The 27752-nt window shown below is 38.0% G+C and overlaps 2 protein-coding genes and 1 long non-coding RNA gene across 5 annotated transcripts; 1 reads left to right on the top strand and 2 right to left on the bottom strand.

Moving 5' to 3' along the window:
* Nucleotides 1-1065: 1065 nt before the first annotated feature.
* Nucleotides 1066-11356, top strand: LOC122083400 (protein EXECUTER 2, chloroplastic-like). 2 transcript variants are annotated; one of them, XM_042651194.1, is made up of 11 exons: nt 1066-1512; nt 5937-6053; nt 6130-6195; nt 6998-7104; nt 7176-7257; nt 7962-8660; nt 9085-9211; nt 9397-9566; nt 9658-9732; nt 10148-10240; nt 10973-11356. In XM_042651194.1, exons 1-11 carry the CDS (start codon nt 1264-1266, stop codon nt 11072-11074), a joined length of 1887 nt encoding a protein of 628 aa, XP_042507128.1. In that variant the 5' UTR covers nt 1066-1263; the 3' UTR covers nt 11075-11356. The 2 variants fall into 2 exon arrangements, with proteins under 2 accessions (XP_042507128.1, XP_042507129.1); XM_042651195.1 differs by lacking the exon at nt 1066-1512 and adding an exon at nt 5683-5811.
* Nucleotides 11357-13147: 1791 nt separating this feature from the next.
* LOC122083517 lies at nt 13148-15783 on the bottom strand. Of its 2 annotated transcripts, none has more exons than XR_006141667.1 (2): nt 13585-15783; nt 13148-13488 (listed from the first exon to the last, which is right to left on the bottom strand). It is a non-coding gene; the product is annotated as an uncharacterized LOC122083517 (long non-coding RNA). The 2 variants fall into 2 exon arrangements; XR_006141666.1 differs by having other exon boundaries at nt 13179-13488; nt 15274-15783.
* Nucleotides 15784-19712: 3929 nt separating this feature from the next.
* LOC122083432 (RNA exonuclease 4-like) lies at nt 19713-21810 on the bottom strand. Its single transcript, XM_042651235.1, has 7 exons — nt 21732-21810; nt 21231-21382; nt 20999-21132; nt 20686-20906; nt 20393-20599; nt 20229-20309; nt 19713-20140 (listed from the first exon to the last, which is right to left on the bottom strand). Exons 1-7 carry the CDS (start codon nt 21764-21766, stop codon nt 19900-19902), a joined length of 1071 nt encoding a protein of 356 aa, XP_042507169.1. The 5' UTR covers nt 21767-21810; the 3' UTR covers nt 19713-19899.
* Between the last annotated feature and the right edge of the window lie 5942 nt (nt 21811-27752).

The raw sequence follows: 27752 nt of genomic DNA, 5'->3' as shown, positions 1-27752 counted from the left end.
TTTTTTTTTTTTTAATCTTAAATCTTTTACTTCACATTTTTAGTCTTTCACTAATCAGGGAGGAGAGAGGGATTGGAAAAGCATCGCCACACTGTCTGTTTAATGTACACTCTCACAAAGTTTTTTTTTTTTTCTTGACCTTTGTGGACCCTCTAATGACAATACGATATCTAGTATGTTGTCACTGGTTTGATATAGGGAGATTTCTTCTACGTAGACAGTGTATAGGGAACTCATTTTTAATTATTAGGGGATGTGTTCTGTCCGTCCCTTCTTATCGATGCTTGAATGTACGTTCTCATTGGTTGACGTGTTGGCATAAGGGTCATGTTCTTGGACAAAACATTTTTCCATATTAATAAGAAAAATGAAATGGGGTGAGGATATACAACCATTGCACCAACACGAGATTGACCAGGAGAGGCACACAAGCATTCAATCAGGGGATAAGGTGGTCTTTTTATCACCCCCTATGTCTAGTCATAAGGGTGCGCTGCAAGAAAGCAAGCAATCTTACACCAAGTGAATTACACATCACTGATAATACATGTCCTCTTATACACATTCTCTCCTCATGAATATTCTTTGACCTCTCTCTCATCCTTTGACCTTGTGGGTCTTATACGAATTATGAAGCATTCCCTCCATTGGATTCAGATCCTCTCTAATGTCATTGTAGGTCTAGTATGCATCTAACGGCTGGGAAGATCTAGGCACACAGTTCACTTTTAGATCCTCCCAACTTTTGAATGCACACCGAGCCTCCAATGGCACTGTTGAGGATCCCGTTCCTCCTAAAAAGATCATCTTCAACACCAACGTTCTTCCAAAGATTTATTCAATGGTTGGGAGTGCTTGGACATGTATCCCCAAGTGTTGGTAAGTATTGGGATATGTGACCAAGCCCTTCCAACCCTTAATGGATTATTAAAGGGTGGTTGGAGGGTGCAGACGTTGGAGAGGAACCAGATCCTCCATATGGTAGGACATAGAAATCCCAATTGACCATATACCACTTTCTTAAATCTTAATTTTTTTTAAGCCATTGGCAAGACAGATGAGGACCATGACGTTAAGGATTTTGGATAATGCCGATTCTTTGGTATTCTGTTCTTTCTCCTTCATCTCATTTTTTGACTAATGACCATGGCGGTTGTAATCCGTTTCAACTTTTAAATAGATCCCATCTCTCTAACTTAACTGAATAAAAAAGGACAAGAGAGAGCACAAGCATATACTATACTGTGACTGTGAGCAAGAGAGATGGTAGTTACTCAGGCATGGGGCGTGTGGATACCCATTTCGAGGCACTCGTGTTCTGGTTTATCGTGCAAGAAGGGAAGCAATCATAGCTGCATGCGTTCGATTCTTCGCAAACCCAGTTGGGGTAGCTGCCGGAATTCTACGCTTTCTTGTCGTTGCAGTAACTCTCCTTCGGATTGGGATTGGAATCAATGGACCCGCCATTTCTCTGAAATTGAACAGGCCGAGAGCTTTGTGTCGGTGCTCAAGGTAACCCACCTCGTTTTTTCTTTCTGGAAGCTAGCTGCTGGTTTCAATGCTTTTCCTTTCAGTAATTTGATGAAGTCTTCATTTCTCTAATTGAAGACTTCAGTTGAATTCCTTAGTTGTCTTCTAGTTCTGTCTTCCCGGTTTCTAGTGGAAGAGTTCGGTTGATTCATTGTTTGTTGCGGGATGTGCTCACTGATAAAATCTTCGATCAGTGGAATACGTTTGACGCCAATATTACGGGTTGCTACCATGTGGTTATCATTCTGGCGATTTGAAAAAAAATAAAAATAAAGCAAAAAGAAGAAGAAGAAGAAGGAGCTGGTGCTGTAAGAAGTGAAGAAAGTGTGGGCATTTGAGACTAAAAAGAAAGTAAAACTTTTCGTAAAATGGAGCCAGTATTGCCAATAATGGCCAAAAATTTTGGCTTTATGATTGAATGCTCTTTTATCTATACCATTGTGGTTGTAAACTTGTAATGGGGTTAACTAACTCTTAACAGTATAGAATTTTAGAGAACCTGTAAATTTCATGATTGCAGGGAAGAAGGAAATAGACCTGCAAAGTTTGATACGATTTTGATTTCTGGATTTTAAGTTATTGGATAAAACCTACTGCAAGTTGGAAATCTCAAACTTGCAGATCAAGGGGAAAATTTTTGAGGCTTAAAACAGAAATCGATTAAGGATTCAATCAGTTAATAAAGCAACAAACTATAACCGGAATCTTAAGGCAGATCAGAACTTGAAAAACAGAAATTTGAGTAAGACTAGGAAACTATAATTTCAATTAGGAAAGAGTTTTAAAACAGAAAATGAAATTCAAGAGCTAGAATATAAAATAGTGGGGAGTATGGATGAGTATATCAGCAGTCAATTTAAAAATGAGAACATAAATCAGTATCAAATCAGAAATTGTAAAACAGCACAGCCACAGTGTTTGAAGTTCAAGAATTTCTGAAGAATGATAAGAGGAGAGATAGGAGAAATATAGAACAGAAAACAGATTAGGAATCCACCCAATCTGCAGGCTTGGAATCCATCAGAGCATCACTTGAATTAACCAGACCTTCGAATCCACAGCAGCTTTACAGAAAAAAAACTGAAGTCTTTAATTGCTAAAATTGATGGGATGGGCTGTAGCCCTTTACACTTATTTATAATGCTGGAGAACCAAAGATGATGGCATAGAAAAGGGCCTTGTCAATCTTGGACAGGAAAGGAAGGAAGGTAAAAAACTAACCAATCGACCAGCTGTGATAGTCCAAAACTAAGTAGGACACTGGATTCTATATTAGACTAGTAATCAGATTCCTAGGAAAACCAGGAATCTGGAACCACCACAGGCTTCAGGGAGCTCCTTAATTCTGGCCTCAAGCTCTAGGAAGAGTCAGATTCTGGTTTTTCTTCTTCCTTCTATATTTCTTCTGATACTTGTCTTCTGGTTCAGGTTTAGAGAGAGAAAGAAAACGGATTTTCATTGTTCTTCAAAGAGATTGTTGTAATGGGATTGTCTCTCAGATACGGTGGAAGAAAGCAACTATTCCCACTTCAGCCAATAAATTGGTTTGATTCAAACCAAATAAGTTGAAAATAATTAAATATAAAAATGAGATATGAGTTGGGTTAATCAAAACAAACGGGTACTTTAGGCATTTTTTAAGGTTTTTTTTAATTATCAGGAGGGACAGAGAGGTAGAAGTTTGCTTTTTTGGGGGGAATCGGAAAAAAAAGTTTGAGTAGGGGAGTATGAGTAAATGTAGGGTAAAAGTTTGAGTAAGGGACTTTGAGTAAATATAGGATAAGTACAAGGGATAGAAAATTTTCCCCGAAGAAAAAAAAAAAAAAAAAAAAGAAGGCTCCGTTTGGTTGCAGGGGGAATTAAAGCAAAGAGAAATGAAATTTCATACCTAAGAAAGAAACTTTTATAATCATTACACCATGTGATCATGTGACTATATTAGTAACTTCAAATTATTCTATATTTGCTTATTAAATTTCACTTTACTTTGCATCCAAAACCCTTTGCTATTATGTAAAATAAAACTTACATGTAAAATGTGTCATTACTAAATATGGTTAAAAAAATGAAGTAATTTATACAATCACATGGGATCACATGGAGTAATGATAATAAAAGTTTCTCTCTTAAGTATGAAAATTTCACTTCCCTTCTCCTTAAATACCCCTTGCAACCAAACATAACCGAAATGATTTTCACGACTCCCGTAGATGGATGAAATTGCATGCCAAGACACAGAAAATGTGTACCACTCTCTCACCTCCTATTGAACCCTCCTATTAGACGCTTCATAACCTGTTCCTACCATTGGCGGGAAACTGCATATGGATGTTGCAAACCGTTCCCCCCTCCCACCCAAAAAAAAAAGGGGGGGTGGGGAAGAAAGAACTTTGCTAGTCTAGGGTTTCCTACGCCGAGACACAGGCAGGCATGAAAAGACCACGCTGCTCCCCTCCACTACACGCTAAGGAGCATGTACTTTCATGTGCCCAAATCTAATTAAATATCCTTCAGATTCTTGTCTACAAACATAGTTATTAAGGCGTCGCCAAGGCTCTAGTAAGGCGATGCCTAGGCGCTGAGGCAGTTTTGGGAGCTTAAGGTAGTGCACTGCATTAGTGGCTGCACATAAGGCGGTCGCCTTAATGGTTAAGGTTTTCAAAGAACCAGCACCGACGGTTCTAGTTTTCTACCTTCTTCTTTAGTTCTTTTTCTTTCTAAATTTTTTTCCTTTCCCTTCTACGGTCCTACCTTCTTGTTCTTTCTTTTTCGTTTTTATTTTATTTTTTGCTTCCTTTCTTCTGTTTTTCATTTTGTTTCTGCTTTCTTTTCCTCTCCCAGTCTCCCTTCTACCTTCTCCCTTCTACCTTCTCCCTTCTATCTTCTCCCTTCTTCTTCTTCTTCACTTCTTCACTGCAAGTCTGCAACCTGCAGAGCTTTTTTTTTTTTTTTTTGGATGAAATGATGAACATGCAACTCTCTTTTTGGTTTTTTTTTTTTAGTTGTTGTTGTAATTTCATTTCTATTAAGCGTATGTTAGGCTATTAGTTATTAGTTTCTATGTTGGGTTGCAGCTGTAAATTGTGTTCTGAACTTCTGATCATTAGTTGGAGATAATTTAAAGGTATCATATTGTAACTTGGGTTTGCAGCTGTAAGCTGTGTTCTGATCATAAGTTTCTGTTCTGTTTAGGTATTGGCACTTCAGGGCAAACCAGAAGTTCTGTTTTTCAAAATAAAATTCTGTTCATCGATTAAGAAACCTAGTTTCTATTCTGTTTTGATGTCATTTTATTTACTATTTCTCAGTACTCCATCAATTCTGGTTTCTAGTTTCTAAATAGAATGGTTACATAAAAAATAAACACTAGAACGCTTTATTCATTAAGGTGACGCCTTATGCCCGCCATATTGCCAAAGCGCTCCGAAAGACCCTCAAACGCCCTGGTCGCTTTGCCTCCTTAATAACCTTGACTACAAAACCTAAGTATACTATCCCATGTTGTAAATTGTAACTGTATTTACTAATGATGTTACTCGTGCTTTGCTTCTGGCTACGCTATGGGCTATGCTGACCCAAATACCCCCACCACCTCTGCCCCAGCGGCTTTGCCTCTCCTGCTCCTTGGTGAACTGGATCAACCACTTAGGCAGGGTCTACTTCTACTGGTGTTGGATTCTCCCTGCATACATCACCATCAACGACTAAAAACAACACTTAACTGCTTTCAGCATAAGGAATTTATTGCATTTGAGACTGTCATTGCGGTTTTCTCCTGGCCTACATTGCATAATTGTTGGTTTTGAAGTTTCTATTCCAAAGCCACCTGATTCTGTATATCAGCTGCTAAATTAATCTGTTAGCAAAGTGGCAAAGCCTAATCATTTCTCCCTTAGTTTATAGAGTATGCGATTAAGTACTAGTGATTTGTACCTCGAAAACGGCTGGATAAGTATGGAAAATTCATGACTGGATTCTGCAAGACAATTAAGGAAGGCAAAAGGTTTGTGTTCTGCATTGATTACAAAACCTTATGTTGGTGTCTTCATGCTTAGTTGTGCCACTTGAAAGGATGATATGGCAATTCTGGCTGTTGGATATTTAGGGAGTGGTTTGCGCACCCTTGTCGGTAGTCCTGGATTTTTCATTGCTTTGTTTTTCCATTTGGGCTGAAACTTGACATGTGTGCAAGGGACCTTGGGATCACCTGTTTGCAAAATTTGGGCCCCATCCAAGTTGCCTCATGGCAAATATCGTGTGCAGACCACATAAGGATACATGGTCTGTGAAGATCGCAAAACCTCAATTCTTTAAGGAATATATAATCTACATATAATTTACCACACCAAATAATATAATGTGGCTTATACTATAGATTCTTATAAGTCCTAGTTTTTCTTCTGTAGCTTCAACTAGAAGATGCAATTGAGAGGGAGGACTTCCAGGAATCTGCAAAAGTAAAAAATGCTATTGCAGAAGCAACATCCATGGATGCTGTGGCTGAAATTTTGTCCCAACTGAAGGTTTGGTTCATTTAGAAATTGTTTTTGTGAACTGGCTTGAGATTCTTAGATTTTAATTTTACATTTCTGTTTGCAGAATGCCATTGATGAAGAGCGTTACCATGATGCATCAAGTTTGTGTAGGCTTACTGGAAGCGGGCTGGTACGTTTCTTAGTCATCTTTACTATGTGACCCATACTGATTTAGCCTCCAGTTTTATCTTTCTTCAACAAAATGCTATTTGGTTACTCAAGAAGTGCCTGAATAGTCTGAGGCATGACAGTAGGAAACTCACTTGATATTGATGTGGCACATTAACCTCAAATCTGAGAAGCAAGCTTGAGAAACATGCCTTACTTTAATATAAATAATATAAATATAAAGTATCAATATTATTGAGAAAAATCAAATTAGTATGAAACTATGAATATCTTAAACATATAAATTTCACATTTGAAAGTCCTGAAGTGTATATTTCATTTCCAAAATTTTTCGGAGTTTCACTCCTAAAAAAGGGGAAATATTACATCTCACTGGAAATTGGAATTGACATGCCAAAATCTACTTGAGTATGTTTGGATATATTATTTATTTATTGTATAGCTCATGTTTAAGCATGATCTGCATTATAGAAACAATTTTTTTTTTCTTTTTGGGTGGGGGACTACTATGAGAGAAGTATTGAAGAGGTGCTAGATACGCTTCGATACCATAGTAGACCTGGGTTTCGGCTCATTGAAAACGAAATATTTTGGATTTTGGTTGAAATTTGATTGAAATCTGGTACATTTTGGTTTTTAAATGGCCATATTTTGGCTTGAAACTTGATTGAAATCTCGATATGTATTGATACTTGATACTATGGATGTGACTAAATTTGATCTTGATGTATAAAAATGCCATAGAATCTGCACTCTTTGATTTCCTCAGGTGGGATGTTTATGTTCTTTTATTTTGTTTGCAGGTAGGCTGGTGGGTGGGATGTTCCAAGGATTCTGATGATCCTTTTGGAAAAGTAGTACGAATAACCCCTGGCGTCGGCAGATTTGTGGCAAGGAGTTATAGTCCAAGGTAGAAAATATTCTTGCTTCAGACTCGTTTCTGACCTACCATAATGCACCAGTGACAATTGCTTGTTTCAGACAATTGGCTACAGGATCTCCTGGGACCCCATTGTTTGAAATTTTTGTCATCAAAGGTGCTGATGAGACTTATGCAATGCAGGTATTGTTAAGGATTTTCCTATGCATATTGTTTTTTTATTGTATCTGATTGAGGTTTTGGTGCTCAATGTGAAGGTTGTTCCTGTAAACCAATTTTCATTTTGATAGTACTCTGCTGATGGTATGTTTTTCGAGGCCCAGCCACTGTGAGGAGAACCAACACAGAGTTGGGCTGAATAAGAATGACTGGGCTGGTACTCAGACATCTTGCCTGTGTTGGATGACACCATGTGATTTAATCATTAATGCTTGTGATCCCACTTTTCAGAAGTGGCTTGAAGTATTGCTCATAAAGATTTTTTACATTTATCCTTTTTGCAATTAGAGGAAATTGGTAGTGCCAAGTTAGTAGGCAGCGACGAATTTACGGAGGTGATTTAGGCATACGTGGTGCATGTACAAGAGTCATAGTGGGGTTTTCCTGTTGTTACTTCAAGTCGATGCAGTAATATGGGAGCCATCTTACTTATTGCATTTTTTATGGCTAACGAGAATTCTGTAACAGTCTAGTCAACAATTTATGGATGATGGTTTCAAATATCTGATTGTGGGTAGGATTCAATCTTGGTTGATATTGGGTCCTCATGGTTTGTTTACTGTCTATTGGAGTTTTGCTAGTGGAGAGTGCGTTCTGTCTAACAACAATGGGTCCTGAATTTCTAGTTGCCCATTATGCTTATCACATGACATTGCACATCTGTACAGGTAGTATTGTTGCAGAGGGCAAAAGAAAATTCAACGAGTTCCTCATCAGCATTGAAACCAACTGATGAGCTATCTGCTGTTGGCATCAAGAGCTCACATATAGAAGGCGGTCAAGTGAATGAAGAAGAGTGTGTGGAGAGACGTGAAGAGAAGAATGTAAACATTAAGGTTGCTAATGAAGAAGGCATACAAAGTGTTATTAATTTTCTTAAAGATAAAATTCCGGGGTTGAAACTTAAAGTAATGAACTTTAAAGTTCCTGAGGAGATAACGGGGAGCAGTGACAATGTGGAGCAGGTAATGCAGGAGAATAGTGATACTGCAAGGTCTGCTGAGAACTCTGAAAACGAAGCTGGTAACTTGGATGATATCAAGCCTGATGAGATTGCTGTAGGAGAAGATACCAACACAAGGGAAGAGGGGAAGAATATGTCCATGAAGCTTTTTATTGGTGGGGTTTTACATAATAGGGAAGATATCCCTTCAAAGGATGAGTATGTTCGCTACCCTTCTGAAATAAAAGATATGAAAAGGGATTCCTTTGTGCTTCATGTTCCAAGTAGAAGTAAAGATGCCGATGTTGGTGAGAGTAAAGTGCCTGAGATTCAAGTGGCTGCTATTGCAGCTCAGGGTGTTTCTGAGCTCATGCCTCTTGATCTTGCCAAGGCATTTTGGAATGTGGATAAAGTTTCTTCTAAGGTGAGATTAAGATAGATTTAATACTTTTCACTTTGATTTAGAACAATGAGCTTTAGGTGTCTACGAGTATCCAATTTTGATACTTTGACCTGCTTGGTATTCTAAAAGTGTTTGTCCAGAACAAGAGCTCTTTCCCATTGGTAACCCACAGTTTAGGTTCCTATGGTCCGGAAACAGCAACAGATGTGCAGGGAAATCACTTGAAGTTAATAAGCTCACTTCTTTGTTTTATTTTGAGTAGTCGACTCTTCTCTTATGTAATATATATTTTCACTCTTTTTCCCCCTCTGGATACTCATCTTGCCGTAGGAGTCTAATTATAAGGTGCCTATAATAGTTACGATGCCCCTCCCTCTCTTCTTGTTGTTCAAGTACATTTTTTTGGGGGTTGTGAATGAATTGATCAATTGCTAACTTATTTTAGGCTTCTAGAGATGTCCGTGAGATTGTCAAGCTTGCTGTTACTCGGGCCCGAAAGAGGAACACACTTTCTGGTGATACAACTTTTAGTCGGATTATGATTTCCAAAGATAATTTAGATCCCTTTGATGGTAAGTTAACTTCCAAATATAATTTAGGTCCCTTTGTGGTAAGTTTGCTCAAGCATTTTTTTTTTATCTCTTATGTACATATTTGACTCCTTTGAGGTTTAATACCCTTGCTTCTCTATGATATAGTTTCCTATTTAATGATTAAATGGTATATTTGGGGATGAGAGCTCCTTTTTGAAGTGCAGGGTTGTATTTGGGAGCATTTGGCCCTTATGGCACGGAGCTCATGCAGCTAAGACGTAAATATGGTAATTGGCATGGGGTGGATGACATAGATGAGTGTTCAGATGTTGAATTCTTCGAATATGTTGAGGCAGTAAAGCTGACTGGAGATCTAAATGTTCCTGCTGGCCAGGTTCATAGCCATTTAACTTATTTTGATCATTGTGGTGTATGTAGTATGGACATCCATTTATCTATTGAATAACATTTCTTTCTTCTGGCAGGTTACATTTCGTGCTAAAATTGGAAAAGAGAGTCGTGTACCAGGCCGGGGGATGTATCCAGATGAGCTAGGAGTGGTATTTGTTATCAAATTTGGTGGCTTTTTAATTTATATCACATCCATTTTGATTCTTTTCCTTCTCACCTTCCTCTTCTTTTCTTTATATTTAGCACTTTGATATCATTATGCTGCATTTTCAATATGTTGAGCATTGGTTAAGCATCTTGAAATAGGACAAATGAAGCATTTTCAATATGTTGAACATTGTTTAAGCATCTTGAAATAGGACAAATGAAGCATTTCTGTTTATCTACATTTAGCACTTAAATATCATAATGTGATTTCAGTAACTCCGACTAGTAACAGTATGGTACTGGAGTTATCTACATTTCTGTTTTTTTTTTCCCCCTTAGGTCACATGATTTCCCACCTTTCTTCTCAGTGTGTTTGGGTCTCTGTGGATATGTTAACTGATAAAGCTTTTAATTCAGGTTGCTAGTTACAAAGGTCAAGGGAGGAGAGCTGAATTTGGGTTCCAAAGTCCACAATGGGGTGATGGTGAACTACTCCAGCTGAGCAGCAAGGTAGAGATATCTTCTGGAATTTAACTGTGTTAATATTCCTAAATATACGGGAAGGTCCATAATTCCTCTTATCCAATTTTCAACTTGTGGGCTTTGCATCATTCTGGACTGATGTCGGGAAAGATGATGTTGTTTGGATTATTTGATCGTTTCGGTTTACTCCTGTTTCAAAAATACTGTATTGTTTGAAAAATCCACATTTTAAGGAGGTGGTTAATGGATTAACCACCCAGTAATTCAATCCCAGTTTCCAACAATACCCCTATTAGTTTGGCTTATGTGATAAGATGGAAACAGCTGACAAGTGAATGCAATAAATATCTGTTGCAGCCAATCGATGAAACATCAATGTTTTGACTGTTGACAATTCATAGCCCATTGATTTGGTGATGGATGTGAGAATGTCAGTCTCAGTGATCGCGCATTGCCTGTCAGAGTTATGTTTGTTTTAACCCAACTTGTTTCGGTAGATGGCTTGCTTCAAACCAATAATGTTGAACTCACTACTGGCATATGCTTTTCTATATTTGTTATCTTCTCTGGATCATCATTTTTGGCTTCGATATAGTTTAACCATGAAGTTGAAATTTCTGGTATATAAAGGTGATTTTAGAAGTTAAGAATAGGTGAATGAGTGAAAGTTGGAATGGTGCGTAAACAGTGAAGAGTTTGGAAAATGCAAATTAAGCTTCCCATGACTATTTGGTAGTAACTGTCTTGTCATTTTTTCAGGGCATGGGACCATATGTCAAAGGTGCAGACCTTGGGTTCCTCTATGTTGTTCCTGAACAGAGCTTCCTTGTGCTGCTCAACCGCCTGAAACTACCAGAATAATGTCTGCCAACATGTTGAAAGAACATGTTGCTGCTTCCGATCGCATCTTACTTACAAAGCATAGGGTTTGGCAAGAAAAGGTAGTTTTCTATATGTAGAAATGTGAGCTCTTAATTTTTATTTGTATGGAATTTCCCCCATATTTTTTATGGGGTATTCAACCTTCCCTGAGGTGTGTATTATATTGCGGCTGAAATAACAGTAAACCACAGTGCCATACGAGAGTAACTTGTTTCTTTGAAATCGTATTCACCATTTTAACTTGATTTCTGTCCTTTCTTCCTCGTTGGGATGAGCTACTGCATAGGTCTGCCTGCTTTGTAGTTGCAGGTGAAGGTGAAGGTGAAGGTGCTCAATTTAAGCCCACGAGCGGCTTGCGTCTTGGATGGTTCAGGTATACGGCACTAGATTGCACTTACTGGATGATTCTAATAATACCATAGTTAGATTTTTCTTGTTGATTCACGCTCAACATTCCATTAATTCTCTCTCTCCCCCCACGCCACCCCAACCCTCGGGATCAAAATCCTCTGTTTTTCTCATCCATGTTTTTCCTTGTTTTGCTACCTACAGAACGCGACACGTGGACAACAAGGAGACCAACGGTCAAGATTGGTTGAGGATTATTACATCCGGTGCGTTGGTCTTAAAATTGTCCACGTGTCGCGTTCTGCAGGTAGCAAAACAAGGAAAAACGGGATGAGAAAAACAGAGGATTATTTTCCAACCCGCCCCCAAAAAAAAAAAAAAAAAACTGTTCCTACCATCCAAAGAAGACCCCAAAAGAAGAGAGAAGAAAAAAAGGTGATTAGGTCGATAGAATGGAACTGGGTTCAATTTTAAGATGAAAATAGATGCTGATTTCCAATAAAAACCTAAAAGAACTTCTTGGTTGAATGTTAATAAATTCATTTCATGGGAGGAGAATGGGCCCACTTCAAGCTTTCTTGGAGCCAATGGGTTTCAAAAAGTTTCTCAAAATTTCTTAACTTATTGTCTGAAACATTGGGATGGGGATTCATGGAGTTGGTTCACATGCAAAATTGTAGTGCATTTCTATGGTAAAGAAAATGGAAGTTTGGGAGAAAGACTTGGATGTTAATCCATAAATAAATAAAAAAAGGTTATTATTTTATGAACATAATCAGCATATTAGGCAACAATTTCTCTAAATCACTAACAATTATTTATTTATTTTTTAATTCTAGCTTTTGGTAGTGTTCATTGGCAACTGGAATTCAGAACTTTTTGGATGGTGTTCTTTACACCATGCAGTCATGTGCATAGTTTTAAAAATCGGATTGGATCGGTATTGTCCAAAACCGACCCCAATACCGATCCGATCCACTGTAAGGTATTTATGAGTCTAACTTGACATAAAAAATGCTTTGAAAATTGATACCATCTTCTCAGCAACTTTTTATTTTTTTATTTTTTTAATATAAATCCACATGATTGTCAATCTGTTGAAAGGTTAGAATTGCATAATAATCATCTTTTTTTTTTTTTTTTTGGGTGGAAATGGCATAATAATCATCAGTCCATATGGTAGGAGGTGATGTTTAGAGAAGGCCTTTACTAGACTGTTAATAGGTCAGTATTTATCAAATTCGCATTTAAGTGTAAATTGAAATTCTAGAAAGAATTTGGTTTTTATTTGTTTTCCTTTATAACATGGAGAAAGTTTTCCTTCACTGTGGTAAAGGAAACACCCTTGAATCCACTTCTATAAGTATTACCCACTAATTTGTTGAAGGTCCAAAACGTCCTTCACTGTTCCTCAACACCCATCCAATGCTAGTGATGAAATTTTCCTTGTTAGGATAAACTCGATTTTTTTTTTTTTGAAAAAGAAAATAAAATATGTTATCATTGTAACATCCATTAAGTTCCTTTGTCATACACTTAAGGCACCATTTGATAACGCATAGAAACGGCAAAAACATAAATTTCCATTTATGGGATCAGAAACGGATTTCTAAGTGTTTGATAAACCTTGTTTCTAAAAACGTTTTTCGCACACATTTCTCTTTGATAACAGCCATTTTTGGAAACGTTTCTTACAAGAAAAAATTGTTTAAAACAATATAAAACATCATATTTATTTAATTTAAAAGGAAATCATAACCATTTGGTCCAACACCATTTTCAAAACAGGAAAACCTTGTACACTTTATCGTATATCATCATTTTTAACTACTATAAATTAATCTAAAAACATTATATTGTTATTACATTCACAATATGTCAAATGTCTTGAACAATAGTTAATTTTCCTACTTGATCTAACTGTCACCTTTGTTTAGATCTAACTTGTTAACTGCATCAGGGATATTTGTAAATATCTTTCACTTTTCCTCAAAAACTTCAATAACGCTTTTCAGTATTCTTATCTTCTCATACACTAGTGCAGCCTAATAAAAAACAATACAAATTACAACCACAACACAAAAAGAGAAGTCATTAATTTCCATATAAAAGAAATTTAATTCCAAACAGAGTTGACTAACCATTAGGATTTGTTTATCCAAAGATACCCATGAGTCCATCACAGAATCACAGACATGCCCACAATATAAATCAAAAGTTAGTTAAAAGAAAGTAAAAGCTACAAAAGAGGAGGAGGAGAAGAAAAATTGAAAATGAAAAAAAGGTTACCATTGATCCAGTTTTTGGCTGGTCAGAGATGGTAGCCAATTCCATAAGGTTGCTGGGTTGCTGGAATACTGTTATGATAAGATTGAAGGTTTAAGAAAACCTTGTGAGAGGCTTCAACATGGACTCCATAGCCAAGAAGAAAAGAACATAACCCAAATAAACCAAACAGCAGTGAAGGCCATGGCTTCTTTGAAGAGAGAAGAAGAGATGTAAAGAGGAAGTGAAGGAATGAAGAAAGAAATCTGCTAGTGGGTATAGGAAATTATTGTTTACAATGCCTACATACATACACATGTCAACCCATCCATCATGCATTACATTATTGACATCACATACACTAGCATAGTCCCCTATTGATTTGTTAAGAATGTTGCTACCTCCACGGACCAAAACACATTAACCAGCCTAATAACACTATCTCTGTGGGTTGCAGTTTTCTGAACATTTAAACCAGAAAAAAGGTTCGTATTAAAGAGATTTATCCATAAAATACAATGCAAAGTAACATAATTTGTGCTATGATATTTCCTTGCAATAGTCAAACCTGAAATATAATCTTTGTGCAAGCTAGTGTATTTGGTGTCTCTGCAGAATCAATGCAGTGCTCTTATGATTCCAAAGGGAATAGTGTGCCCACTATTCTATTGCTAATGCAGGAAAGGTTAAGACTCTCAAGCAGGTCTAAAGGTACAGCAACATTGATTCATATTGTGATGGGGGTAGTTAGTAAAGCAATTCCCCAAAGTTGTGGAGATTAATTTCTATTGAGATGGGGGAATTAGTTAACCAAAAGGGTAAATATACCAATAGGGCTACATATCCTAACTAAAATAATGATGCCGATCTATGGATGTTTGGACTCTCACGATGCAAAAAGAGCCTTATTAGCATTTAGTTGGAGCTGAAGATGAGCATTGAACCCGGTCTGCAGTCTGAATCCCAGAGACTACCCACTTAATAAGCTGGAATGAACTGGATATTGCATAACCAGTGAGGGAAACACAGAGGATCAAGGACAATATGGAGAAGAAACTCATGCCTACTCATCCATCATGCATTACATTATTGACATCCACATACACTAGCAATGCACCCTATTGCACTAGCACCTGAGACTGCCAAAGATCGGCTCAAAATAGCCAAACATCGACTCAAAATTTCACAAAAATTACGAAAGCAGCTCCAGGCATGCAAGTTAAGCTTCAGAGTAAGAATCCAACATGCAAGTTAAGCTCCAGGCTGGATAATGTAATGCATGATGGATGGGTTAAAATACCCAAAGATCAGTGAGAACATAGATTAAACAGAGACGAAAATTCGGAGCAAACCCCTTTTCTGGGCATGATCAGAACAACATTACAGATTAAAAAAAAAAAAACACTAAAATAAAATAAAATTCAGAGCAAAATCCACCTCTTCTGCACTTAAAATACCTAAAGATCGACTCAATAAAGGAGCCAAAAAATGGCGTCCATAATAAAGAAATTTTTTTTGGACAAAACTAATCCTTAAAATTACAACATAAATTACCAAAATCGTACCTGTAGAAGCGAGGAACCAAAACCCTATGTAAAACCTCTCAAAACCCTCTGGATTCTCCTCGTCTTTTCTCTCTATCCCGAGTTCCAGAGAGTATTATGGAGTCGTTTGGGCGGCGAGAGAGTCACCGGAGCTACTGCTGCAGCTTTACCAGAGCAATGGAGACGTTTCAGCAAGAGAGAGTCGGAGACCAGGTTCACCGGAGCCATGGAGTCGTTTAAGCGAGAGAGAGACACAGAAGGGCAGTCGTTTGAGCGAGAAGGAGAGAGGCAGATTTCACCGGCGACATGGCGTCGTTTGAGCGAGAGAGAGAGGAAGAGAGAGAACATGAGGCACCGTCTTCAAATGTCGAGGTTTGGGTTAAAAATTGTTCCTCATCGTTGATTCGAGAAACGACGAAACGACGAAACGACGAAGAACCAGAGATGAAAATTGCTATTTTAGATTTTGTCATTAGGTGAAATGGAACGATTTTGTTAAATTTGTTCTGTTTTTATCGTTTCTTGATACAGAAATGTGTTTCTTGAAACGTTATCAAATGAACTATTAAAGACATCAAGAAAATAAAGGAACTGAGATTTAAGGCCACAAACTGGTGCTAGCATTCACAATCAGGGAACCGTTTGATAACATTTCCACCGTTTCTGTGATAAGAAATGATAGAAACATAAATTTCTGTTTCTGAGAACAGAAATAAAATTCAAGATGTTTGATAAAACCTGTTTCTGGTTTCTGCATCTCTTCTCTGTTGACCTTTGCAACTCTCCTCTTCATGAATTTCTTCACCATAGACCTTGAATTCTGCTCGTTCTTTGCCATTATGTTAGGGTTTAGAAGTTAAAAGAGTTGTGGGAAGAAGCTTTCGGTTGAGATCAGAAATGGCGGAAGACAAGAGATCGACGGGGGTTGTGAAGTGGTTCAATGGACAAAAGGGTTTTGGGTTCATTGGTCCTGATGATGGTAGTGACGATGTTTTCATTCACCAAACTCATCGGCACCTCCAACATCGACACCACCTGCACCATCTGGGACATCGAGTGCGAGGTCGTTGACACCTAGCTCATCGCTCACGACAAGGAGGTCTACGACATCGACTAGGGCGGCGTCGACATCTTCACCTCTGTCTCCGCCGACAGCTCTGTTAGGGTTTTTGATCTGCGCGACAAGGAGCACTCCACCATCATCTACGAGAGCTTCGAGCCCAAGACCCCTCTTGTCCGCCTGGGCTGGAACAAGCAGGACCCCAGGTACATGGCCACCATGTGGCCTCGATCCCATCCTCGCTTACACTACTAGGGCTGAGATGGAGCAGCTGTAGTGGTCCTCGTCCCAGCCCGATTGGGTTGCCATTGCCTTCTCCACCAAGCTGCAGATTCTTAGGGTTTGAAGAAATATTTGAATTCGTCGGTTTGTGGATGCAATCGGAGGTGGGAGGAGGTGTATAGGTTCCTCTATCGCCTCTTCTGATGGGTTCCTCTTTCGAAATAGGAAGGTCGATTTTTTTATCGGGAGTAGGTGTGTTGTTGAGTGAAAATTGTTTCCGAAAACGGCAAAACGTGTTAAAGTTGTTTCGTCAAAAACGGTTCTTGAACCATAAATCAAAATAAATTTCTATTTCTATTCCTAGAAATAGGTGAAACGAAACAGGTTTACCAAACGCTTTTGTTCCCGTTTCTCCGTTTTTTTAAACAAAAAACCACAGAAACAACTGAAACGCACCGTTATCAAACGGGCCCCCGGTTATGTAACATTTTTAAGTTGCTCCAGACTTTAGTCATATCTCATCCTTAATCCTTTGCTTTCTTCAAACTGTGGAGAAGACTTATGGTATTTGTCTCAATATTTTTTTCTGTCATCATAAATTTTACATATATTAAACAAAATTTCCCTAGAAGGGAATCTCATAAACCCAACCTAAAATATTACAAATATTGTTAGATGCACTCGTGCAAATTAAAATACAGTGCTCAAAAAATAAAAGAGGTTGGGGTAGAGACAAAAGTGGATGTATCATCTAACGATAAGGTAAATGCATGAGAAAAGTCATTGAGAGGTATTGATTTATAAATCCAACGATTAATGTAAGATAAAACCAAAATGGTTTAGGTTTTACCTTGGAGTGAATTTCCTGATTTCTGTCAAACAATAACAAGATACTATATAAGTGCTAAAAATTCTGGATTTATCATGCTCTGGAAAATGATTTGAGTTAAACAAATACATATTTGTTGGTCAGATTTTCAGTTCTTAATCCCAGTAATCCTGTAGCCCAAATTCATTTATTGAACTTGCATGACAAAAAAAAGTGAATTCATAGGGTGACTGGTAGAAGTCACAGGTAGGATCAATCTCAATTCATTTTCCAAGTATATCCTTAGTAGGAATGCCGTCAAGACTACGTCTCCAAAAAAAGAATTTAAACTTGAGATGAATTTCGAGTTTACAGAAGAAATGTCACCATCGTGAGCAAGGAGAGGAACATATGGACCTGTTTGAGATACCAAGAGAGTTATTAGTATGGAATAGAGCTCAAGTATTTTGCAGTTAATTTAGTGGTTAGTTTCCCTTTAATTGAATGGGGGTACACCATTTGTCAAATTTCATTGGAGAAAGGAATTTTAATGATTCTATAAACAACTGCCATTGGAATGAAAAAGGATAAAATACAAACGTTCGAAGAATTATTGAGAAGAAAATCACTTACCCACTTGGAGGAGTTGCAAGGTGTAATCGAGTCAGGTAAAGTAAAATTTGATAATGATGGAATCTAAGGATTGATGAAGTTGTTTTAGAAATTTCTACGGATGATGCAATGGTAAAAATTCGAAGGAAAGAGTTTAATACATCCAATGGACATAGAAATTATCTTTCCACTCCAAAAAAAACTTCAGTTCAGATTGCAGGCCGGCTACAATTCGCTTGCATGAAGCCGGAATCGCTAGTAAGCCATACAATGGTGAATTTGTTCCTGGCATGTACCATTGTACACTTATACACACTGCCCATCACACTATGGGAGCTGGCCACTCCCGAAGTCATTACCGGCCTTCAAGGGGGATGCCAAAGGCATGTTGTTGTTGCACTTGCAGCATTTGTATACCTTTTTCTAGGCTAAGGTAGAATCAACACTTTCCGGTGAGTGTTAAGAGAAGATCATGGGCATCCTAATTGATTGATGCTAATGGGAATCCTAATTAATCTTAACAAATTCTATTGATTGATGCCAATGGGAACATAATATATTTCCCTGATCCAATCTTGTAAGGAGAATATACTAATCTAAGTTTGTGATAATTAAGGCAAATTTTATATACATTGAACTACCTTAATACATATTATCCAGTAGCTTTCACCATCAAACCGAGATGTGACTAAGGTTTTCATGTGCCTATCTTCTCTTCTCTCTTCATAGTAGATTCTAAATTTCCAAATTCCAAAATATCGAAAGATCTCAAAGCTTTTATCACTTAGGAGCCATGCGTGCAATATGAAAGTCTCATGCAGGGTTTTGAATGAGAGAAGTGAGGAATCTTTTTTTTGACTCTGACTCTCCCACTCCAGTTGTTCTTTTCTTTCTGTTACTCCGAAAGTAGTTGCTTCAGCTACAGCCACTCAAATTTTCAATATTCCTTTATATTTCTCATCAGACAGACGGCATTTTTTTTTTCTGGAAATCCTAGCTATTCATGTCATGATACTGTATTAGGTGTACAGCCTCCATAGGTCAGTGTGGTGCTTAGTGCATAGAAAATTAAGGTGGGTGTGGCAAAACTGAAGTCTCTGGACTCATTTTAAGTTTGGTATGGATGGTATGGAAGCCTCTCATTATAGGCGACGCAAGCGTCCAGGCGCCTTGGTGGCCTAGGTGGGTGCCTTGGATGTTTTGGTTGTTTTGTTGGTGTTAACTTGTGTCCAGGTCCCTAAAACGCCTTGGGTCGCCTTGACACCATAAAAAATATGCCACTCATTGGCTCATGCATGCAAATCTGGATTACATACAGGGTGGTCACCCAATGTATTCAGGCCTGATTTTTACACCAAAGACTGAAGTTGAGATTGAATTGGTGAATGTAGCTGAACTGCTTATTTAATAGAATTCTTTCTACAACATCAAGTGTAGAGATTTCATCTTGGTTTGTTGTCTAGATGTTGCCCAAGATCAGGATTGAATCACATTTTTGGTGTAGGCTTCCATAAGTTTTGTCAATCTCAGCTGAGAGCTTGAGATGTGAGCTATAATGGTGGTTTGGCTAGCTTAGTATACTATATTCATCACATATCTGTCATATACTCATATGCTTAATTTACTTAATTCTATCAGTAAAAACAATAATGAAAATTGAAAATTTGTTGATTCTTGCAATTTCTGGGCTGCAGATTTCATGCAATGACCTGAATCAATGGTACGCATCGGAATTTTATTTAATACTGATCACTGCATAGTACTACAATAGGGCTATTCAGAACACATAACAGTAAATCTTTAGTATCTAATCAACATGGATTAGATTTCATCATTTATTGTTCTATTTTATAACAGGCATCAGATTTATTGAATTGGCTATCTGTATTTGCCATATAGGGAATAAGCTTAAATTCTTCTGTAGGTAAGCCAGATGAATTCATGGTCATTCTGGAACTCTCCCAGAATCCAAGCACCAACAATAGTAGTCAGGCCTTGAGATAGCCAGCAATGCATCTGGTGTCATTCTTTCAAGTTCATTCTGTCTCAAAAGTGAGAAATTGTTGCGATCGGTAGCGAATGGATATTCCTCTACTGGATGGATTTGGGACCTCATTCTCATATAAAGCCTCATTGTAGCTACACAATCTTCATAAGGGTCTTGTATCCCTGTCTGGATGTCATACCTGTCAAAGGAAAATAAGAGCTTTAGTAAGTATTTTCTTGATATGAAAAGGGTTTCTTCTCTAAAATATATAGGGTTTTTGTTCTTACCCAAGATAAGCTTCAGTTAGATACTTGAGTGAGTTGCTGAGCTTGCTTGTTTTCAGCAAGGGAGGGTATATAGCTGTGTCCCTGAGTCATATGATCCACCAGAAGTTAATGAAATGGAGTTGATTCTTAACTTGGGCTTGTAATTTAACTAGCTTTCTACATACCTTATCATAAGTGGTGGATACTCCACTCCTAAACAATCTAGGTCATGATCTAAACCATGGCCTACAAGAATCCTTGCTCTTCCTCTTCTGGATCTGATTGTCCATATTGGTTCACCATTGCACAAGAAGTCCTGAATTTTCCTCTGTACTTGCTTCAATGGCATTGCATCCCTTAAGTATTCTGGTCGAATGCCGGTAGTTTCGTATCTGAAAATGAAATTCAGTTTTCCATTAATAAAGTCTTGAAGAAAGAATTTAAAGAACCATATTCATATTGAGTTATCTTAATTTACCGATAGTTTGTGACCGGAATCTGGGGTTTGATATAAGAATGGAAGATGATGTTTTCATCTTCATCAATAAGGCAAATTCTGGCACAAAGATCTAATGAGCCATCACTGCCACCACCCACCATTTTGCAAGCAAGTGCAACTACCTGTGGCCCTCTTGTTCTTCCATTATCAATTCTGAGATCATCTTGTATTCCTAAGTTAGACATTCGAGAGATCAATCCCTACAAAAGAACAAAGATCACTATTACACCATTGCTTGATCCAATTCAACAATGGATATGCAATTAAAACCTTCTTGATTAGTAAAGCTTACTGCTGGGGCTGCACGCGAGAATTGGCATCTTCCGCGATGAAACCTAAGAGCATTGGGGCTGTCAAAAATAGTTAAGCATAAGCTGCACCCTCTAACACTGAAGATCTTTGCACATTCCACCTTTGGCAATGGACCTGTAAATAAAAGAGACATTTCATCAATCTTGTGGTTGTGAATGAAATGGATGTTAATGGTGGTAACTACAAGTATAAGGTTGAGGTTTGATGCTTACCTATAAGATGTTCCCTAAGTGAGTCAAAAAACCTGCAACGCTTTCCACAGATACCACACATGGGCTCATGAAATGAGTGATTTGAGGTCTTCATGTGTTCCACTAGGTGCTCCTTTTTGTTAAATTGCCTATAGCATGCTGCACACTTGTTCCTGTTGATGATATATTGTCATAAGTTTTGGTTAACATTACATTATAGGACTGGGTTTTCCTTAAGCCGCAGTGAAGGGGGATCCTTGATTGTGGGACTTCTGCGCAACAGGGTATTTTGGGAAATATACTAAAATCCTAAAGGGGGCTTCTGATGCACGTAGAAGGGTATTTTGAGGAACATACTAAACCCCTACAGGGGTTTGTGAACCTTAGGATGATGTGGAAGGCATGGCTGAATTTATTGAGCTTTAGAAGTTCAAACCATTTCATGGGTTTTGGAAAGGTTAACACTATCTCACAGACAGAGAGAGAGAGAGAGAGAGAGAGAGAGAGAATGAGTTTATATACCTTGGAGTCTCAGAAGACTCATTTCTGCTGTCCATGATAACAATTATGGTTGATGCACGTAGAAGAGAGATGAGAGACAAGAGAGGAGGAAGAGAGGAGTTGAGGATGAAGGTTGGAGTGGGAAGGTATTTATAAACGTAGAAATGATTCTCATGAAAAAGTCTCTAGTCTTATGGGTGTTTGGAGTCTTCTGCATGCAGTCCGCCTAGAGATATGATCAAGTCAGATGTAAACTAAACATTAAACATTCGTAGCAATCCATTTTCTTTTGTGGGGTCATGCCATTGTAGGGGATACGACGTCTTAAATTCCATCTGTGAAAAAAATAAGTTGAACCGAGTTAAACCGAAAAACTCATGCCTACCGTGCCTTTGCATCTGCATGGGTAAAGATGTCAATTGCAGCCACAAACGGTCTGATAGACTGCATCTACACTGGATCAGCCTGAACCAAATCAAGCCCTTATCGCTTTGGTTTCGGTTTGAGGTTTTATGAAACTGATAACTAGAAACTGAACCAATAAAAAAAAGTCATTATTTTCATATTTATTTAACACCAAAACCGAACTTGGAACAACCCAATAAGATCCTATAAGCCAACTCGATAAAATACCTAATTGAACCAACCGGAATCAAACTTTAGCTTAATAGTTTAGTTTTGATTTGGCCTATTACCAGCCCGAAATTGGTTCATCCCACCCAAAACTGGATCGAACTAACCGATTGACACCCTGAGCGAGGGAAGGACTATATAACTGTGAAGATGAGGAGATGACTTCGAATCAACAAACTCAGCGTTACCCTATCCTAACCAAATGGGGTTGGCTATACGGATTCTTACCCTCCAATCAACTCTATTCAAAGTCATACATGGTACAAGGCTTATTCTATATATGCATGTCTTTTCTCAACACTTCTCATAGTCATTTTAAGTTTGTCGTCCCTAGGTCTTTAAGCTCCCTCAATCTGAATATATATATATATATTTTTTTTTTTTACTACAAGGGTTTCTAGTCCTTTGGCCTAACTATTCCCCCAGTTTCAGCCAACACCACAATCACTTGACTGGATCATTAGCGGTATTAACTAAAAAACCATATTAATCCTTTTTATGAGTTGCCCCAAAGATTCTCCCAAAGTGATTCGAACACATCTAAGACATTTTTGAGACGTTTTACCCATGACAAATCAAATCACTCTTCAATCTATATTGAAGCATTTAAAGACTTCCATTATATATGACCATACTACCTCAAATGACTTTCTCATAATTCATATAGTTCATTGAATAACTCAAATCCAATCCAAAATCAAAATTTTCCATATTGTATGTGAAGATTAACTGTAAGGGGGGTGAGAATGATATGGCCCGAGGGCTTCATGGGCCATGACCAATTAGGTAGAAAGGAAGATAAAAAGAGGGAAGACCTCATACCCATGCCCACTTGGTTCATTTGGGTGGGTGGGTAAAAACCATCTTCCACACTTTCGGCAAAAGTAAAATGGAGTCTGCGGATAAGGTTGTGAACTTGTCTGTTGTCGCAAGCTCGTGTTAAAAATCAGGTTTGTCCCATATTCTTGCTTTGTGGTTATATATTTTTCCATGTTTCATTTGTGTTGGATCATCAAATGACCTCGGTGTGTCTGACTCTTGTATTGTATTAGTGGGTGGATATTTCAGAGAGAGAGAGAGAGAGAGCTTTGGAGTTTGACTAGGGAAGAAGAAAACAAAGAAATAAAGAAAAGGGAAGAAGACATTGCTTTTGCCCTTTTGAATTTTTGAACTTTTGACTTGTAAGTGAAAGGTTCATGGCAGTAGATTCCAGCTGTTGAGTTGGGGAATTTGGAACTTTGAATATGCTTAAACCCCCATAGACATTCCTTCTCTTTCTCTCTCTAGAAAGAAGGAAAGAAAGCAAAATGTAAAGAAGAGAGAACCTCTCTCTCTCTCTCTCTCTCTCTCTCTCTCTCTCTTGTTTTTTGATGAGTGTGTGGATTGAGGATTCCATTCCACATTTCCACCACCAATTGTATAGGCTCCAGTCCCCACCACCCTTTCTCCCTCTGTCACCTTCTCTAGTGATCTCTACAGAAAAGCTCGTTAGATCAATCCCACTTCACAATGTCAAACTAAAAAGTTGAATACAAGTCATCAACATCACCACCATCTTCTCTGCTCATCAGTCAACTCTCTTCTCCTTCTCATCCTTCTTTCCCTTCTCTTGGCCCCCTTTCCCAGGAGACTCTGTGTGTTGGAGAGTGAAGAATGAAGAAGATGGAGCCGAATTAAGGTCAAAAGGAAGAGGTGAATGGAATGGGCTAATCCAGACCACATAAATGAAAGAATCCTCCTATGTTTTCTGTCTACAATTTCCCTTCTCTCCTTTTCCTCCTTAATAAATAATTGACACCCATGAGCAGATAATAATTATCATGACCATAAGGAAAAATATTAATAAGAAAATTTGGAAAGTTTTGATTCTTCATTTATGGTCAAATTGGTCAAAAGTAAGATCCTTTTGAGATGCAATTATCTTGACAACCCATGGAAATACCTCCTCCTTTTTTTCTTTCTTAACCCACAGAAAACCACTTTGGTCCAGTTACTTCAGAGTTTCAATTTGCAGGTCCACCATTACCATTATCAAGGAGAAAAGATATTATTCAAAGAGAGTTTGGATCTACTTCACGTTTGATCATTTGGTCGTACATGTGAGCATTCAACGCATGTTTCACTTTCTATCATTACAAGGGTGAACAGTGGTATATTTGTGTTGGCAATAATTTCCCTTTTGATCCTACACAATACGTTGATCGTATTGGTTTTCGCTCAAGTGTGTCAGAATTCGATCAAACGAATGGATTCCCTCTTACCCCTGATTGCTTTAGGGACTTTGACTTTAAGATCGTTGAAGATAAATCAAACCCAAAGACAATCCAAGGAAATTGAATCCCAAAGAAAGTGACTCATTTCATTGAGATGAATTCTGAGAACAGATACAAGAGTCTACGAAGTGGGAAACTTGTTAAGATTACATCAATTGAAAAGAAGCAGAGTCCTAAGTAAAATCTGTCACTACAAAAGAAACAAGTCTGATAAAGAGTTGCATTTTGACGAGTGTTTGTTGCTGTTGTTGATCGTCCTTCTTGGCCGAAATTCTCTCCTTAAAATAGCAACTTTCAAATTTTAAACGCAAGAAATCGGTTAAGTAACCATTCCCACTAACTTGCTCCGTGCAATATTTAAAAGACACCTTTTCAAATGGCCTCATCTTCTTAACATGTCTTTACACCCTCCATATATGAGTGCCATGTAGTCAATTATGAAGAAATTTCAAAAACTACCACCAACAATTTACAAGCAAAAAGGACAGATGTTAGATGTTCACATATACGATCACCTGATCGGACTAGCAGCAGATCCAAATTCATTCAAAGGTTCTATCAACCTAAAATATGGCATGTTAAATGAGGCCAAAATTTTATAGACCGTAGACCACAAATCACCAAGTGGCTCAAAGTCTAAGGATTACAAAGAGAGTGCAAAGGTCACTACATGGAATTTGGAGAGCATGCATCTCAATACATAAGGATTTAATTATGCCTTATCTATCCAACAAGCAGAATTGTCTCATAATAAATTTGAATTTCGAACTCGCTTTCTCATCCCTTCCCTCTCTTTCTCTCTCCTCTAAGAAATGACCTCCCTGCCCTTATGATTGAACTGAGGGGCTCCTCTCGTTAGCTCTCTTTTCTATTCTCAAGTGATATGAGTATCTATGTAAATACAAAGTGGTCTTGTACAAAAATTTTAAAAAATAAATAAATAAATACAAAGTCGTCCTTTGTAATTTTGGAAAGGACATAGATATTCTGTTGTGGGCCTTGTGGTGGTAAAGTTACAGACAGCAATAATCCGGGCTGGTCTAGTGGGCTTGTAGCCCAGTCCAACCTAGTGCAGAGCTAGAGGCTGTGCTTTTAGGCCTGCATGTATAGGGCTTGGGCTCAAGGTATCTGTAACACTGAAAATATGGGCTGGTTTAAGATCTGAATAAATAAGCCCAGACCCATTGTGGAATTTTTATTTGAGTATTGAAATCTCACACAATGGTTGCAATTATAAAAGTTTTCCGTCACTGCTCGGTGAACGAGGAGAGGGTCCTAATGTAAACCCCCTCTCTCTCTCCATCTCTTCCCCCCTATTGTTTGCCCATTCACTGTGGCCTCAAGAAAACTCGGTTCAATATGAATATTGTGTAATAGTTTTGAGAACCCAAGGGGGTAGCGTTGTTGGTGAGCAATGAACTCGGTACGAGCCATAAACTCAAATGTCCTAAGTTTGACTCCCACTAGGCATACCTTGGGCTAGGGGTGTCAATTCCTAAACCGGCCGGACCGAACCGATAACAACCCGGACCAAACCGAACCGAAGCCTTATTGGTTCGGTTCGGTTTCGAGTATTGTAACCCCAAAACCAAACCGAACCGCACCGAAAACCGGATGAACCCGAAACCAAAGCGAAACCGGCTCAAAACCCAGACCGAAACCGAAACCAAACCGGTAAGAAACCGAAACACTCCAAAATTCATTAAAAAAATCAAAATTTGAATAGTTTTGTATACATTTGTATGGAAAATCAAATCCAAACTAGACCAAAAACCAAAACCAACCCGGTTACAAATAGATTTAAGAAACCGAAGTTCAACAATTCATCATTTGGTTGTTTCCTAATGGCTCCATACCGGTTTAAAAAACCGATCCAAACCGAAATGAACCTAATAAATCCAAACCGGTACCAACCCGAACCCAAACCGCACCGAAGCCGACACCGGACCGAAACCGATAAATCCTTAATGGGTCGGTTTCGGTCACTTCCAAACTCACACCGAAACCGGTGGAACCGGACCGAAACCGCACCAACCCGGACCGTTGACACCCCTACCTTGGGCAACTCACACGAGGTATTTAGTACTCTTCACCACTTTCTGTGAAAATTGAATGGTTCTCATTCCCACAGGACTAGTCGGCATCGTTAGCAAAAAAAAAAGTGTAATAGTTTTGATAGTGTGTGCTTTAGTTAGGTTTTTTGTTTCTTTTTTTGTGAAGCCAATTAATTAGCTAAATGAGCTTTCCTTGTTCTTTTTTCCAAAGTTTGGTTGGGTGCTAGATACAATGAAAGATTTCTTTGGATATTTTAAGGTAGAGGGTCGTTAACTGGTTGCATAGCTCCTACGCTAATGCATGAACCAATAACGATACAGAGACATGCATCAATTGTTGAGAGTGAGGTGATCATTCCATCACCCATTGAGTCTGAAGTCTGAACATAAAGGTGCATGACGAAATAACGTTTTTTTATCCATTTTTTTAAATGAAATTACTTGGTGGAGGTGTTTCTCCACCTTCTTTATACCAACATAAAAATAAAAAATGTAAAGGCCCCCACATGAGCCATATTCTAATATGATCAGATCTACGCTACATGACAAACATTCTCTATCTGATTGTCTCCTCAAGGAGACTAGAGCCAATATCCTATTACTTCTCTTCTTAACTTTTCTCAAAATTTTCTCCTCCAAGAACGACCGACCATTATCTTCAAAGTGCTAGTATTATTATTATGATGAGGCCCTACCAAGCACGAGAAAAACTATATTAAAATTATTATTGTTGATGAAGATTTGTTATTTTTCAAAATGTTACAAAGCCTCTATTTTTACCATGTGGGGATAAATGATATTGGTTTTAACAGTTGGATAGAAAAGACAAGGCCTAGATTAGCGTAGTGTCATATTTCAGAAAACTAATTCAATTAAATTAGTTTAGTAATGTAATGTGTAAAATGTTTACACATATGTATCTATATTCTAGATTTTACTCTGCACTCTTTCAATTCTAAGTGAGAACAGATAATTTAGATTAAAAGGAAAAAAAAAAAAAAAAGTAAAAACAGATAGTTGAGATTTGTCTTGTGATTTTTAGAAATATTACTTTCCACTGTTATATATAGGGAAAAAGAACA

The sequence above is a fragment of the Macadamia integrifolia genome, chromosome 7, assembly GCF_013358625.1.
Source record: "Macadamia integrifolia cultivar HAES 741 chromosome 7, SCU_Mint_v3, whole genome shotgun sequence".
In the NCBI taxonomy this organism is placed as follows: Eukaryota; Viridiplantae; Streptophyta; class Magnoliopsida; order Proteales; family Proteaceae; genus Macadamia; species Macadamia integrifolia.
Note: the sequence above shows the minus strand (reverse complement) of the source record. Positions and strands in the feature narration are given on the sequence as shown.

Bases quoted from the DNA above. Each gene is read 5' to 3' on its own strand.
- LOC122083400 (XM_042651194.1), top strand. From the start codon at position 1,264: ATGGTAGTTACTCAGGCATGGGGCGTGTGGATACCCATTTCGAGGCAC. The intron at 6,054-6,129 runs GTTTGGTTCATT...TTCTGTTTGCAG, and splicing joins AAATTTTGTCCCAACTGAAG to AATGCCATTGATGAAGAGCG. The intron at 7,105-7,175 runs GTAGAAAATATT...TGCTTGTTTCAG, and splicing joins GCAAGGAGTTATAGTCCAAG to ACAATTGGCTACAGGATCTC.
- LOC122083432 (XM_042651235.1), bottom strand. From the start codon at position 21,766: ATGGACAGCAGAAATGAGTCTTCTGAGACTCCAAG. The intron at 21,383-21,731 runs GTATATAAACTC...TATCATCAACAG, and splicing joins GAGTCTTCTGAGACTCCAAG to GAACAAGTGTGCAGCATGCT. The intron at 20,141-20,228 runs GTAAGAACAAAA...TTCCTTTGACAG, and splicing joins CTAACTGAAGCTTATCTTGG to GTATGACATCCAGACAGGGA.